Source organism: Oncorhynchus mykiss, chromosome 11 (assembly GCF_013265735.2).
Source record: "Oncorhynchus mykiss isolate Arlee chromosome 11, USDA_OmykA_1.1, whole genome shotgun sequence".
Taxonomy (NCBI): domain Eukaryota; kingdom Metazoa; phylum Chordata; class Actinopteri; order Salmoniformes; family Salmonidae; genus Oncorhynchus; species Oncorhynchus mykiss.
The window spans coordinates 16,844,585-16,861,219 of record NC_048575.1 but is presented as its reverse complement, the minus strand read 5'-3'; the positions used below and the strand labels follow the sequence as shown (position 1 = coordinate 16,861,219).

The 16,635-nt window shown below is 42.8% G+C and overlaps 1 protein-coding gene across 2 annotated transcripts; it reads left to right on the top strand.

Moving 5' to 3' along the window:
• The first annotated feature begins 5,690 nt into the window (after positions 1-5,690).
• Positions 5,691-11,469, top strand: LOC110535396 (neutral cholesterol ester hydrolase 1). Of its 2 annotated transcripts, XM_021620375.2 has the most exons (7): positions 5,691-5,941; positions 6,548-6,687; positions 8,200-8,425; positions 8,511-8,580; positions 8,722-8,893; positions 8,975-9,114; positions 9,179-11,469. In XM_021620375.2, exons 1-7 carry the CDS (start codon positions 5,821-5,823, stop codon positions 9,654-9,656), a joined length of 1,347 nt encoding a protein of 448 aa, XP_021476050.2. In that variant the 5' UTR covers positions 5,691-5,820; the 3' UTR covers positions 9,657-11,469. The 2 variants fall into 2 exon arrangements, with proteins under 2 accessions (XP_021476050.2, XP_036790953.1); XM_036935058.1 differs by lacking the exon at positions 5,691-5,941 and having other exon boundaries at positions 6,547-6,700.
• The last annotated feature ends 5,166 nt before the right edge of the window (positions 11,470-16,635 follow it).

Genomic DNA, 16,635 nt, shown 5'->3' with positions numbered 1-16,635 from the left:
ACACCATCCCAACCGTGAAGCACGGGGGTGGCATAATCATGTTGTGTGGGTGCTTTGCTGCAGGAGGGGCTGGTGCACTTCACAAAATAGATGGCATCATGAGGTAGTAAAATGATGTGTATATATTGAAGCAACATCTCAAGACATCGACAGGAAGTTAAAGCTTGGTCGCCAATGGGTCTTCCAAATGGACAATGACCCCAAGCCTACTTCCAAAGTTGTGGCAAAATGGCTTAAGGACAACAAAGTCAAGGTATTGGAGTGGCCATCAAAATGCCCTGACCTCCATCCTATAGAAAATTTGTGGGCAGAACCAGAAGCAAAAGCATGTGCGAGCAAGGAGGCCTACAAACCTGACTCAGTTACACCAGCTCTGTCAGGAGGAATGGGCCAAAATTCACCCAACTTATTGTGGGAAGCTTGTGGAAGGCTACCCAAAACATTTGACCCAAGTTAAACAATTTAAAGGCAATAATACCAAATACTAATTGAGTGTATGTAAACTTCTGTCCCACTGGGCATGTGATGAAAGAAATGAAAGCTGAAATAAATTATTTTCTCTACTATTGTTCTGACATTTCACATTCTTAAAATATATTGGTGATCCTAACTGACCTAAGACAGGGGATTTTTACTAGAATTAAATGTCAGAAATGGTGAAAAACTGAGTTTAAATGTATTTGGCTACGGTGTATGTAAAATTCCGACTTCAACTGTATATACACAGTACCAGTCAAAAGTTTGGACTACTCATTCAAGGGTTTTTCTATAGTTGTAATATTGTCTACATTGTAGAATTATAGTGAAGACATCAAAACTATGAAATAACACATATGGAATCATGTTGTAACCAAAACAGTGTTCAACAAATCAAAATATATTTTATATTTGAGATTCTTCAAAGTAGCCACACTTTGCCTTGTTGACAGCTTTGCACACAATCTTTTGACTGGTGCTGTATATTTCAGGATGTTGTGTATCCCCAGACATAATCTGAATTCATGTACATATTGCAGTTTTGAAAACATATAGCTTTTCCAAAAAGAGTGTTCTCTTGGCACACAAGTTTAGTCCCAGGACAGGGTAAGTTAAGCCGCCTACAAATTTCTGTACTGAATTAAATATGACCACTACCTTTATAAAACCATGTCTATCTTTATTTCCCAAACACAATTCAACACACCTCGACCTATTGTTCCGCACTGTTGTTTCCGATGTGTATTTTGTTTTTATTTTGGGGTATATGTCAACACCAGCTACCAGCTAGCTAGCTAGGTTGCAATGGAGCCCACATCGCCTGGAATTGTCACGTCGTGTATGTAGGTGGCAGGGAAGTCAAGCGCAGGAGAATCAAACTTGGTATAACTGGAGTATTTTAATAACTCAAAACAAAAACTCCAAAACCAAAGTCCATAATAAAATGTGGGTACAAGAAACCCGTTGCACACCAATCCATAAAACATGAACATAACAATAAACAATCTCTGACAAGAACATGAGGGGAAACAGAGGGTTAAATACACAACATATAATGAATGGGATTGGAACCAGGTGTGTAAGAAGACCAGACAAAACCAATGGAAAATGAAACATAGATCAATGATGGCTAGAAGACCGGTGACGTCGATCGCCGAGCACCGCCCGAACAAGGAGAGGCATCGACTTCAGCAGAAGTCGTGACAGGAATAGCAAACTAACTTTTCCAGCGATGTAGAAGCTGTGTTTATTACATTCTTTTCCGGAACAATATTGACAATGCAGCAATTGTTTGCTTGCAGAGGTTTACAGGAATGAGGTAGCTATCCTTAGCAAGCACATTTCAATTCTGCATGAACTTATGGGGAAAACGCAAATTGGAACTTTCTCATTCTTAACTCCTGTGACTGGACGCCGTTCCGGCCTGATGGAGGTATACCCGCCTTGTCATCTGTCCCTACCCGAATGGCCTTTGCTACCTGGAACTTGCCTGCAGAGGAAGTCGTCTCCATCTTCTTGTCCTCCTCCATCTTGTAGTGGAGTGGACGGAGAACAGCAAGAGGATTATTCCAATTAGTGTTGGTCCCATGTCACAAGTCGTGGAAACTGAAGGCAGTGGCATGCTGCTAAGAGGACTGGAGTGTCTGCGAGAGGTTCGGAGCAGATTGACATAAGGAATAGCTTCTCATTCTGGTGCCTGATCTACCTGTGTCTTCATCGCCGGGATTGCCTGTGTCTGCAACGGCTGTGCTGACTCCAACTATGCTGACTCCAGCAGAGACTTTGTCGTTGAGTTCGGCTCCTTTCCCTCTCTCTGGATCTGACAGGGCACTGCCTGCTGTGGGAGGTCTGGATCTGACAGGGCACTGCCTGCTGTGGGAGGTCTGGACCTATCACCGGGAGCAGTGGGAGTATGCTATCCTGCTTCTTGTGGGCCTGTAAAAGGTTCAACGAATTGTATGAAGGGTAGTAATGGGCGGATATCTCCATCCCTTTGTCCGGCCATTGTATTGGGCAGTTCAATGGTGAGAAATGTCCCTGGAGCAAAAACGTTTTGCTATCTAGGAGCACGAGTACAGGACATCAATAAGCTGCTCCCAAACATTTTAAACCTGCATCATGAAATTTAGTATATCACAGTTCATGTGAGATTCAATGACATTATGAAGGGCAACTCAGAACAACTGAAGATTGATTTTTTTTTTAACTGATTGGGTCTCTACACCAACAAACGCCCCATAATATCTGGCCCTTTGCCCTCCCTAAATCGTGGCATTGAACGGTTCAGCAGACTTTTAACCCTCCATAACTGGCTACGGGACTATTGCAGCTCTGTGGGTCTAACGTGTATTGATACCTTCTGGAAACAAAGATTGTTTTATAAGGAGGATGGGATCCACCCAAATCATTTGTGTTCCTGGATCCTTTCACAGCATTATAAGGCTGCGTTGAGACAATTACTTATCAATGACCCAAGGCCAGCTCAGTTAATCCCTACCATTTTGTCAGTGAGTTGTCATAATGCTTCAGCAAATGTACATTATCCCAGGTGTGTTGGAAGTCACAATGTAAGTAACCTGATCCTACAGCTATTGTATGCAGAAATCATGTGCCTATGAACCAGAGTTATACTGTTAGCACTGAGGCATTGTGCCCAAGTAGGAAGTCCACTGTGTGAAGCTGAACCTGCACTAACATAAATAACATGAGCATGTCTACTTCTGCTAAGCTTCTCTTCTGCTCAGCTTCTCTTGCAATGAAAGCAATCAAGCATCCCAGAAAAGTACTAAAATAGCTCACGTTAACATATGTAGCTTAAGAAACAAGGTTCATGAAATCAATAATTTGCAAGTAACAGATGACATTCATATTCTGACAATCTCTGAAACTCACATAGATAATACCGTTGATGATACAGTAGGAACAATACATGGTTATAACATCAACAGAAAAGACAGAAATGCCAAAGGTGGAGGTGTTGCCGTTTATATTCAGAACCACATTCCTGTAAAGCTTAGCGAGGATCTAATTTTTAATGCTGCTGAAGTAAGATGGCACAGGTTCATCTGCCTCACCTAAAGGCCATTCTGGTGGAAAGCTGCTATAGACTACAAAGTGTTAATAGTCAGTATCTGGATAACAGTGTGAAATGCTTGAAAATGTATGTGATATCAACAGAGAGGTATATTCAAGAGAAATCTTCAAACTATAACTAGTTCCTGAATCAGTCAACCTACCAGGGTAGTTGCAAACAGGAATGAAATCATCAACATGTATTGATCACATCTTTATTAATGCTGCAGAAATGTGCTTTAAAGGAGTATCCAAATCCATTGGATGTAATGATCACAAGATAGTAGCCATATCTAGGAAAACCAAAGTCCCAAAAACTGGGCCTAATATAGTTTATAAGAGGTCATACAATAAGTTTTGTAGCTATTCCTATGTTGTTGATGTAAAGAATATGTGTTGGTCTGTGGTGTGTAATGAGGAGCAAACAGACACTGCACTTGACACATTTATGAAATTGCTTATTCCAGTTACATTAAGAAAATTACTGAAAATTGTTAAATCCTCGTAGATTGATGAGGAATTAAAAAATTGTATGGTTGCGAGGTATGAGGCAAAATGGCAAATAAGTCTGTCTGCACAACTGATTGGCAAATGTACTGCAAATGGAGAAATCATGAGACTAAACTCAATAAAAAGCAGATGAACCTACACTATGAAACAAAGATAAATTACATAAAGAATGATAGTAAAAAGCTTTGGAGCACTTTAAATTAAGTTTTGGGCAAAAAGGCAAACTCAGCTCCATCATTCATTGAGTCAGATGGCTCATTCATCACAAAACCCACTGATATTGCCAATTACTTTAATGATTATTTAATTGAGGAGATTATCAAACTTAGGCATGACATGACAGCAACAAACGCTGGAAAATTACTGAGGATAATGGCGGACAATATTGCCACTCCTATTTGCCACATCTTCAATCTAAGCCTACTAGAAAGTATGTGCCCTCAGGCCTGGAGGGAAGCAAAAGTAATTACGCTACCCAAGAATAGGAAAGCCCCCTTTACTGGCTCAAATAGCCGACCAATCAGCCTATAACCGACCCTTAGTAAGCACCAATGACTGATGATTGGCTGAGAAAAATTTATGATAAAAAGATTGTGGCCACTGTTATGTTAGAATTCAGTGCGTCTTTTGACATTATCGATCATGATCTGCTAATGGAAAAACATATGTGTTATGGCTTTATACCCCCTGCTATATTGTGGACAAGGAGTTACCTGTCTAACAGAACACAGAAGGTGTTCTTTAATGGAAGTCTTTACAACATAATCCAGGTAGAATCAGGAATTATCCAGGACAGCTGTCTAGGCCCTTTACTTTTTTCAATCTTTACTAATGACATGCCGCTGGCCTTGAGTAAAGCCAGTGTGTCTATGTATGCGGATGACTCAACACTATGCACATCAGCTACTATAGTGAGTAAAATCACTGCAACACTTAAAGAGCTGCAGTTAGTTTCAGAATGTGTGGCAAGGAACAAGTTATTCCTAAATATAAACAAAATATAAAAAATAAAAGCATTGTATTTGGTTGTAGCGTCATACCCAAGAGAACTCAATGCTGTAATCGCTGTCGAAGGTTCTTCAACAAAGTACTGAGTAAAGGCTCTGAATACTTTAAAAAAAAAAAAATTAATAACTAGGCAAGTCAGTTAAGAACTAATTCTTATTTACAATGTCGGCCTACCAAAAGGCAAAAGGCCTCCTGCGGGGATGGGGACTGAGATAAAAAAAAAATGTTTTTTTTAAAATACAAAATATATATATATATATATATATATATATAAATAATTGGACAAAACACACATCATGACAAGAGAGACAACACAGCACTACATAAAGAGAGACCTAAGACAACATTTACATAAATGTGATATTAAAGTTTTTTATATAAATATATGAATTAGCAAAAATGTCTAAAAACCTGTTTTTTCTTTGTAATTATGGGGTATTGTGTGTAAATTGATGAGGAATAAGACTCTAACGTAACAAAATGTTGAGGTCAAGGTGTCTGAATACTTTCAGAAGGCAGTGTATTTTTGAGGCCATTTAGATGCTGCGATCTGGTGGCAGAAGAAGAGAATGACACTTTCACATAAAAAGGCAAGAGACCTTTATCAAATACAGTACAGTGTGAAGATAGGTAGAAACTGCTTCTGCAATAGAAATCCCCGAGAACACTTGTAGGCGATGTGATGGCTACGTTGGCTAGTTAAACTCATGCGTAGAAACACGTCGACGGGTGTAATGGTCGTGTCATGCAGAAATGCGAACGTCAAATCAGGCATTCCTTAAAGTTGTTTTTGACGAACATGAAAACGTGACAGTTTGCGATGTTGCGTCTCTGGGTTTACTGGGTTTAGAAACTCTGTGCCTTCATGCTACGGGTGAGTAGACGTTCAAGCCCGGCACTGATTGTCACTCCTTATTAATTACATATATCTACTTTGTGGTTGTCCCTTCAAACGTATTCAATTATTCCTGACGAAACATTCGTCAAGTTCTCCATCTTGTTGTAGTTGAGTCTGAATAGTTTGACTAATATAAACTACAGTTCCCATGAGCGCTACGCGTCTGAGGATTTCTTATCAGCTTTTACGTAATGCAGCTAACTTTCGAAAGCAAAAGCCGGGAGCAAACTTCAAAATAAAAGCCACCTCAGACTGAAATCCACAACATCTAGGCCTATTTTGAACGGTATAATATTGATAACAGATGCTCTTGTATTTGATTTTATATTGTAGGCCTACTGGACTCTAATGGGCTTGTTGAACAAAAATACGTGGAATCCAATAAAAGATTCAATCATAACAGGACTTTTATTCTGACACCACTATTAATCCTCATTCTTGTCTACGTTTCTGGTTTACCCCCAATGTTAAACCGACCTCTACCAACCACGGGGATACAGAAAAAAACGAGTCACCGTGAATTCAATTCACATCTCTTTTATCGGGTGAACGTGCCCCGGTGACAGTCCGTTTTCCCTGCAGTTATGAGGCTCCGCTGGTCCGGGGGCGTGCTGCTGTCGGTGGCGGCTGCCTACTACGTCTATACTCCGTTACCGAGTGCGGTGAGCGAGCCCTGGAAGCTCATTCTGCTGGACGCGCTGTTCCGGAGCTTCATACATGCGGTAGGACTGACTGGTAATGACTTGAAAATAGAATAGAACGTATTCGTTAAGGCAGGTGTTTTGCTGTAAATAGTATTGAATACTAGAATTAGTCGGTTCATGACATTAGTGCAGTGAACTGGTTAGCCTATGGGTCCCATCAGGTCATACAGCCCACAGGACAGTCAGGATAGTACCTTGACAGTCCATTAAGGGCACCAATCAGGGGCGTCATGCACCCCAAAAATCTGTGGGGGCACAAAGTATGTAAGGGATGTGGTCTGGGGAATACATTTGAGAATTGAACATTTTTCAAACACCTGAGACAGCAATCTTGAGCCATAATAAATATGCTTAATTCTTTGTAAAAACAATCGGTCTATTTCTATATATTTTAAAAATGTTACCCCATTTTACCCCGACCTTGTCTCATTGCTGCAACTCCCTAACAGTCTTGGGAGAGGCGAAGGTCGAGACATGCGTCCTCTGAAACATTTTTTATTTTTTTGAGTATTTTTTTATTTCACCTTTATTTAACCAGGTAGGCTAGTTGAGAACACCTTTATTTAACCAGGTAGGCTAGTTGAGAACACCTTTATTTAACCAGGTAGGCTAGTAGTGTTACAGAGAAAAAATGAAAACCCCTATGGGCATGACGCCTCTGGTAATAGTGTTTTGGGTTGGAGAATAGTAGCATGACATTATAGGCCTTTACTTGACCAGACTGTCTGAACTTTGAACCTCTATCATTGGCCAGCTACAATGAGGACATACACACAGGCCTTGTGTGGTGATAAGTTCAGTACACTGCATTCTTTTCCAGAAAGTAGCCTGGCCCTCTTTGAAGCCACGTAGGTTGATTCATCGATCTCTTTTTATCTATAAATCTCTCTTACAAAAACTCCCGCCGTGCCTAACATCATTATTCATCTTTAGTTACTATATCCGATCTCAGGGATGGCTAACCCTGAAAATCCCTTTGGTCTCCTCAGAGTTAGGTAAAACTGCTTTTAGTTCATTTGCAGCCCATGTATAGAACAGATTGGAGACCTCCTTGTTGTGGAATGTGGTTGTTTTTCTTGACCATTTGTATTATTTTTTTACATTGTGTGTTATTTTTTGGGGGGAGAATTGTGTATATGCAGGGCTCCTTGCTCCCTTGCAGAAGAGACCTTGGTCTCAATAGTGACTCCATTCAAATAAATACATCATGAAAATTGTCACAGTGGTCACTGGCCTTGTGCAACAGTGGTCAACAACAGTAAGGATCTGATGAAATAGAGAGTGGGGAGTGGCTGAGAGTCATCAACACGCCTTAACCTGTGTCTCTACCTAACCTCCCTCTAACCTGAACTACCAGTCCAAACACCTACCTAGCTTATTAGTAATACTGTAGAAGATTACACACACTGATCACACTGGGACCTGCAGTACCAGTCCCCACACCCTATACAGTATATCTGGATGGCTGGTTGTTGTTTATACATCCCATCACTGTGTGCAGATATTAAACTGAGCGTGTGTGTGTTCCAGGGTGATGCGGCGCAAGCTCTAGGGGTGTGTCACAGTGTTCATATGTTGAATTCTGTGGTGTCTCGGTTGGAGGTGATTGAGCCATGGTCTAGTCCTACTGTACGTGTCACTGACTCCGCCTTGGGGGGCGTGCCCGCACGAGTGTTCCAGCCAGTTGGAGGAGGAGCCAAGCTCAGGAGAGGAGTGCTTTACTTCCATGGTGGGGGATGGGCCCTTGGCAGCGGACGTAAGTGTGTGTGTGCTAGAGTGTCTTTTTAAACATTCCATATGTGTTTATGCACAAAATGTTCTGCATTTGTATGTATGTGTAGGAATGAGATCTTATGACCTGCTGTGTAGGAGGATGGCTGAAGAGCTGGATACAGTCGTTGTGTCAGTTGAGTGAGTATCAGAATAATACTTTAAAAATATCTACATAAATCATATGGGAACCGAACTGTAAACCGTAAGGCTACCATTGTGCCCATGAGCAAGGCACTTATACTAACTTAACTTATGGCGTGTTAATTGTTGTTACCATAGTTACCGCTTGGCCCCTGATTCAGTGTTTCCAGACCAGTACCATGATGCTCTAGCAGCGTCCAGGGCCTTCCTGTCCCCAGAGGTCTTGCAGCGCTTTGGGGTCAACCCAGCCAGGGTGGGGGTGTCTGGAGACAGCTCTGGGGGGAACCTCGCTGCAGCCGTGGCCCAGCGGGTACACACATGTAAACTTACACACATGCACACACACACACATAAACACACACACACACTCACATTTTTTTTCTGGCCACAGATTTCTGCAGATGACAGTATGAGTGTGAAGTTCAGTATCCAGGCGTTGATCTACCCAGTCCTCCAGGCTCTAGACCTGAACACCCCGTCCTACCAACAGAACCACAACGTACCCATCCTGCACCGACACCTCATGGCCAGGTACAACACACACACACACACACACACACACACACCTGTTACTAACCTTCCTTTCACTCTCTAGGTTCTGGCTGATTTACCTGGGGGCTGATCCCTCTCTCCTCCCTCATCTCCTCTCCTCACCCTCCTCCCTCCTTCATCCCTCCATCTCTCCTTCCATCCGTTCTCATCTCAACTGGACCTCCCTGCTCGCGGCCAAACACCAAAAGCATTACCGTCCCGTTGGCATGGAGACTGGGTCGCGGGAGGTCACGGGGATAGTGCCGGGGTTGGTGGATGTGCGAGCGGCGCCGTTGCTTGCAGAACAGGGGATTCTGGGTAGAACGCCGCGAGCGTACGTGATGACGTGTGAGTTTGATGTTCTGAGGGACGATGGGTTGATGTACGCCAGGAGACTACAGGACGCGGGCGTCACGGTTACCAGTGTTCACTATGACGACGGTTTCCACGGCTGCATGGTCTTCTCCTTTTGGCCGTTTTTGTCCTCCGTTGGCCAGAGGAGTCTGGACAACTACATCCAGTGGCTAGACGACAACCTCTAGAACAGCCATACTCAACAGGCGGACCGCGGTCTGGAACCGGACCCAGAAGAGGGTCAATACGGACAGTGTGTTTAAAATCTATTTTTTAAGAAATCAATCAGGCTTTAAACTTACTGCTGTTGAGTAGTTATCATGGGCAGGGGACTCGACCCCAAGGGGGCCCCCATGGATTTTGTTGAATCACTCAGGTATCATATGAACACACATAAGAAGACATGGCAAAATGTGTAGAATTGCAAGAAATTTGCTTTAAAACTGCTACGTTTGTTCTCCGCCAGCAGAAGGGGTGTGAATTGTTTGAACAGTTTAGAGTTACATGCGTTGCGAAGGGCGGGTTTGTTACTACGCCGACAGATGACAATACCCATCCGGACCGACCTTTGCCACTTAGGAAATTTGTGTGACCAGACCATCTAAAATAGTAGTCTAGACCACGACAGAACCCTATGGAACCCAAGTTATGTTGAGAATCAAAACTATAGGATTACAACCTAGAACCCAATAGGAGCACCACTAGGACTAAAATGTCCAGGCAACCAGACAACCACACCTCCCATGCCTCTTTCCTTTTGACTACCTAGCTGATCCTGTGGTTGTTCAATGTAAAGACCGTGAACTGTCAGCTGTCTATGGAAACTGATTTAAAGCTTTGAATGCTAACAGTCTGATACACTGAAAGACTGACCAACATACACATCTGTGTGGAATCTCTGGGTTGTGCAATAATATGTTGTATTTATTTATTTGACCATTCCAAGCATAGAGAAGCAGGCAGAAGAGGGCCAAAAACAGACCTCACCACATGTTTTAACTACAGCCCCCGAGGAACAGTGTTTTACCAGGGTATAGGACCACTAAGAGAGAATCTGACACGGCATGAGACCAGACAGGCTGAAAAGTATTTTTATAGATATTATTTTAGAAATGAAGTAACTCACTGGGCAAAAATGGTTGAATCAGCATTTTTTCCACTTAAAAAACATCTGTGATGGAAAATTGATTGGATTCGCAAAAAGTCATTAACCTAAGGGAATTTTGTCATTTTTTTCACCCAACTTTTGACCTAAATCCAATGACATGGTGAAATTGTTTGTTGATTTCACGTTGAATTTACGTTATTGACAACTCAACCAAATGTAAATCAAAACTACACGTTGAAATGATGTCTGTGCCCAGTGTGAAAATATGTTATGTGCAGAGAGAACATTGACCATAGAACGTGTGTGTTTTTTTAGTATAAGGAATGTTGTCTGTTCTAAATCCGTCAAAGGATCAGGTGTTTGTGTTATGTGAAGATATAAAGCCACGTGAACCAGGAATTCCAGGTATTCCAAATGGGCTGTCCTCCTTTCTCACACAATGTACGTAGCTGTTGGTTTGGCGTATTATGTTGTGTTTTCCTTTTGCCTGCTATTTGTTGACCACTCGGACATTTCAATGTACTTTAGGCCTGGCCAAAGTCATACATTTAGACATATGTCTCTGGGCCTGGCTATTGACCCTGGGTGTAATACCACTACTAGACAGATGGTGACACTGTTGTGCCCTACAGATTAGAAAACCCCTTCCAAGAATCACCTGACTGTAAACTGGTAGGGAACAAAGGCCTCCGTTTGAGCTTAAACTGTGAAGTTTTATATTATCACTGGAGAGAATTTAAACTAATGAATATATGTACATAAAATATATATTTTATCTGATGTTGAGTCTAAATGGATCTGAAGTTTCAGTGGCTTGGTTCAGCTAACTTCCTGTTCTGAGCACAGTATTGTAATATACACTGCTCAAAAAAATAAAGGGAACACTAAAATAACACATCCTAGATCTGAATGAATGAAATATTGTTATTAAATACTTTTTTCTTTACATAGTTGAACGTGCTGACAACAAAATCACACAAATTATCAATGGAAATCAAATTTATCAACCCATGGAGGTCTGGATTTGGAGTCCCACTCAAAATTAAAGTGGAAAACCACACTACAGGCTGATCCAACTTTGATGTAATGTCCTTAAAACAAGTCAAAATGAGGCTCAGTAGTGTGTGTGGCCTCCACGTGCCTGTATGACCTCCCTACAAGACCTGGGCATGTTCCTGATGAGGTGGCAGATGGTCTCCTGAGGGATCTCCTCCCAGACCTGGACTAAAGCATCCGCCAACTCCTGGACAGTCTGTGGTGCAACGTGGCGTTGGTGGATGGAGCGAGACATGATGTCCCAGATGTGCTCAATTGGATTCAGGTCTGGGGAACGGGCGGGCCAGTCCATAGCATCAATGCCTTCCTCTTGCAGGAACTGCTGACACACTCCAGCCACATGAGGTCTAGCATTGTCTTGCATTAGGAGGAACCCAGGGCCAACCGCACCAGCATATGGTCTCACAAGGGGTCTGAGGATCTCATCTCGGTACCTAATGGCAGTCAGGCTACCTCTGGCGAGCACATGGAGGACTGTGCGGCACCCCAAAGAAATGCCACCCCACACCATGACTGACCCACCGCCAAAACCGATCATGCTGGAGGATGTTGCAGGCAGCAGAATGTTCTCCACGGCGTCTCCAGACTGTCACGTCTGTCACATGTGCTCAGTGTGAACTTGCTTTCATCTGTGAAGAGCACAGGGCGCCAGTAGCGAATTTGCCAATCTTAGTGTTCTCTGGCAAATGCCAAACGTCCTGCACGGTGTTGGGCTGTAAGCTCAACCCCCACCTGTGGACGTCGGGCCCTCATACCACCCTCATGGAGTCTGTTTCTGACCGTTTGAGCAGACACATGCACATTTGTGGCCTGCTGGAGGTCATTTTGCAGGGCTCTGGCAGTGCTGCTCCTGCTCCTCCTTGCACAAAGGCGGAGGTAGCGGTCCTGCTGCTGGGTTGTTGCCCTCCTACAGCCTCCTTCACGTTTCCTGATGTACTGGCCTGTCTCCTGGTAGCGCCTCCATGCTCTGGACACTACGCTGACAGACACAGAAAACCTTCTTGCCACAGCTCGCATTGATGTGCCATCCTGGATGAGCTGCACTACCTGAGCCACTTGTGTGGGTTGTAGACTCCGTCTCATGCTACCACTAGAGTGAAAGCACCGCCAGCATTCAAAAGTGACCAAAACATCAGCCAGGAAGCATAGGAACTGAGAAGTGGTCTGTGGTTATCACCTGCAGAACCACTCCTTTATTGGGAGTGCTAATTACCTATCATTTCCACCTGTTGTCTATTCCATTTGCACAACAGCATGTGAAATTTATTGTCAATCAGTGTTGCTTCCTAAGTGGACAGTTTGATTTCATAGAAATGTGATTGACTTTGAGTTATATTGTGTTGTTTAAGTGTTCCCTTTATTTTTTTGAGCAGGGTACTTACAGGTGAAAAATGTTTTTACTTTATTTAACTACTAGTCAGTTAAGAACAAATGCTGATTTACAATGATGGCCTACCCCAGCCAAACCGTAACCCGGACGACACTGGGCCAATTGTGTGCTCCCAATCACGGCCGGATATAATACAGCCTGGATTCGAACCAGGGACTGTAGTGACGCCTCTTGCACTGAGTTGCATTGCCTTAAACTGCTGCGCCACTCAGGAGGTGAAAAATGTTCTTCCTGTTAAAAATAACAATTGTGTGTGTGTGTGTGTGTGTGCTGTTCCAGTTTAAAGAATGCAGTTTGAACCTCCAGGGTGTTTTGAAACTGAGTGGCACGTCTCTTTATTGCTACAGGGTAAAACCACACACACACACACACACACACAGACAGATACATACATACATACATACATACAGTGCACACACATACACTAACACACACATACACACACACTAGCACGCCAGCTATATGGGAGTGTGTGAATTGAATGGTAGCAGAAGGTTTTAGGCAGGAGATGGTGTCCCAAATTGAGAATTAGGGAACCTGTTCTAATTTTCTATCTTTCATGCTCTCCCTTCGCATTCTCTTTCTCGACTTCTGCCTTCCTTTCTTTCCTGGTCTCTGTCTCCCTATCTCTTTTCTTTCTCATACCCTGAAGAGGAAGAGGGTAACCTGACCCATCAGATGATCACATGACCTGTGACATGACAGTAGAAAGTGAACAGGTACAGTACATGCTCGATCAACACATCTGAGTGTGTGTGTGTGTACGCAAGTGACTACATGTTAGTGACTGCATGTCAGTGTGTTTGTGCGTGTCCCTGACCTTGTTTGGGGAGTTAGTCTCTGTGCCCTGGGGAGTAACCTGTTAATCACATGCTGCTGGATGATTATTTCAAAAGAAAACAAAACCTACAGAATGAAAATGGAGAGGATGTGAAAAAAGAAGTGTGGGAGTCGATGGGGTAATGTGAGAGGAGAATGTTATCACTGAGAGTAAAGGTTACATTGTTCACTGCTTCCTGACAGGGAGAATTAGGGAGAGAGATGGAGGGGGGAGTAGGGGAGGAAGAAGTAGGGAAAGAGAGAGAGAGAATGGGAGGAAGAGGGGTAGAGAGAGTGAGAGTTTGTGCTTCAGGGCAGTGTGCTAGAGACTAACATAAAGACAGTCTGTATCTAGCCCCGTTTATACCTGGTTCTAACATGCATCCTTTGTCTTGGGCTCCCGAGTGGCGCAGCGGTCTAAGGCAATGCATCTCAGTGCTAGAAGGGTCACTACAGACACCCTGGTTTGAATCCAGGCTGTATCCCAACTGGCTGTGATTGGGAGTCCCATAGGGCGGCGCACAATTAGCCCAGTGTCGTCTTGATTTGACTGGTGTAGGCCGTCATTGTAAATAAGAATTTGTTCTTAACTGAATTGCCTAGTTAAATTAAAAAAGATGACTTCCAAATTCTGATTGTGCCCACATTTTCAGACAAATGTAGATGATTAGTAGTCAGGCACGCATTGTGCCTAGATATCTTACTAATGTAGACAGAGCTGGAAAGTGAAATCACATCAAATCTTATTTGTCACATGCTTTGTAATCAGCAGGTGTGGACTAACAGTGAAATGGTTACATACAGTGCCTTGCGGAAGTATTCGGCCCCCTTGAACTTTGCGACCTTTTGCCACATTTCAGGCTTCAAACATAAAGATATAAAACTGTATTTTTTTGTGAAGAATCAACAACAAGTGGGACACAATCATGAAGTGGAACGACATTTATTGGATATTTCAAACTTTTTTAACAAATCAAAAACTGAAAAATTGGGCGTGCAAAATTATTCAGCCCCTTTACTTTCAGTGCAGCAAACTCTCTCCAGAAGTTCAGTGAGGATCTCTGAATGATCCAATGTTGATCTAAATGACTAATGATGATAAATACAATCCACCTGTGTGTAATCAAGTCTCCGTATAAATGCACCTGCACTGTGATAGTCTCAGAGGTCCGTTAAAAGCGCAGAGAGCATCATGAAGAACAAGGAACACATTAGGCAGGTCCGAGATACTGTTGTGAAGAAGTTTAAAGCCGGATTTGGATACAAAAAGATTTCCCAAGCTTTAAACATCCCAAGGAGCACTGTGCAAGCGATAATATTGAAATGGAAGGAGTATCAGACCACTGCAAATCTACCAAGACCTGGCCGTCCCTCTAAACTTTCAGCTCATACAAGGAGAAGACTGATCAGAGATGCAGCCAAGAGGCCCATGATCACTCTGGATGAACTGCAGAGATCTACAGCTGAGGTGGGAGACTCTGTCCATAGGACAACAATCAGTCGTATATTTCACAAATCTGGCCTTTATGGAAGAGTGGCAAGAAGAAAGCCTTTTCTTAAAGATATCCATAAAAAGTGTTGTTTAAAGTTTGCCACAAGCCACCTGGGAGACACCAAACATGTGGAAGAAGGTGCTCTGGTCAGATGAAACCAAAATTGAACTTTTTGGCAACAATGCAAAACGTTATGTTTGGCGTAAAAGCAACACAGCTCATCACCCTGAACACACCATCCCCATTGTCAAACATGGCGGTGGCAGCATCATGGTTTGGGCCTGCTTTTCTTCAGCAGGGACAGGGAAGATTGTTAAAATTGATGGGAAGATGGATGGAGCCAAATACAGGACCATTCTGGAAGAAAACCTGATGGAGTCTGCAAAAGACCTGAGACTGGGATGGAGATTTGTCTTCCAACAAGACAATGATCCAAAACATAAAGCAAAATCTACAATGGAATGGTTCAAAAATAAACATATCCAGGTGTTAGAATGGCCAAGTCAAAGTCCAGACCTGAATCCAATCGAGAATCTGTGGAAAGAACTGAAAACTGCTGTTCACAAATGCTCTCCATCCAACCTCACTGAGCTCGAGCTGTTTTGCAAGGAGGAATGGGAAAAAATGTCAGTCTCTCGATGTGCAAAACTGATAGAGACATACCCCAAGCGACTTACAGCTGTAATCGCAGCAAAAGGTGGCGCTACAAAGTATTAACTTAAGGGGGCTGAATAATTTTGCACGCCCAATTTTTCAGTTTTTGATTTGTTAAAAAAGTTTGAAATATCCAATAAATGTCGTTCGACTTCATGATTGTGTCCCACTTGTTGTTGATTCTTCACAAAAAATATAGTTTTATATCTTTATGTTTGAAGCCTGAAATGTGGCAAAAGGTCGCAAAGTTCAAGGGGGCCGAATACTTTCGCAAGGCACTGTATATAAGCTGGGGCTTCCGTGTATGCAAATTATCCAATGGATATTCTTAAAAAAAAATATGAATGTATTTATTTTAAGACAATTACTGATGCAATAAGTCAACAGTGCTACCTGCCAATGAAATTAGAGGCTGGTATAATGATATTTGAAATGGTTTGACCATCCAGATATGTTTACACTTGATTGAGGAGGCGGTCAGGATGAGCTGATCACAATCAAATCCGTGTGTCCTTTAATTGTTTACACCTGTCTAAAAATGTGGGCACAATGAGGATGTGGACCAGATCATGACAAAGGGCGCATGTTAGCACCAGGTAGAAAAGGCCTTCTGATATTGTATCTCACTCTCTTCCCCTCTCTCTTCC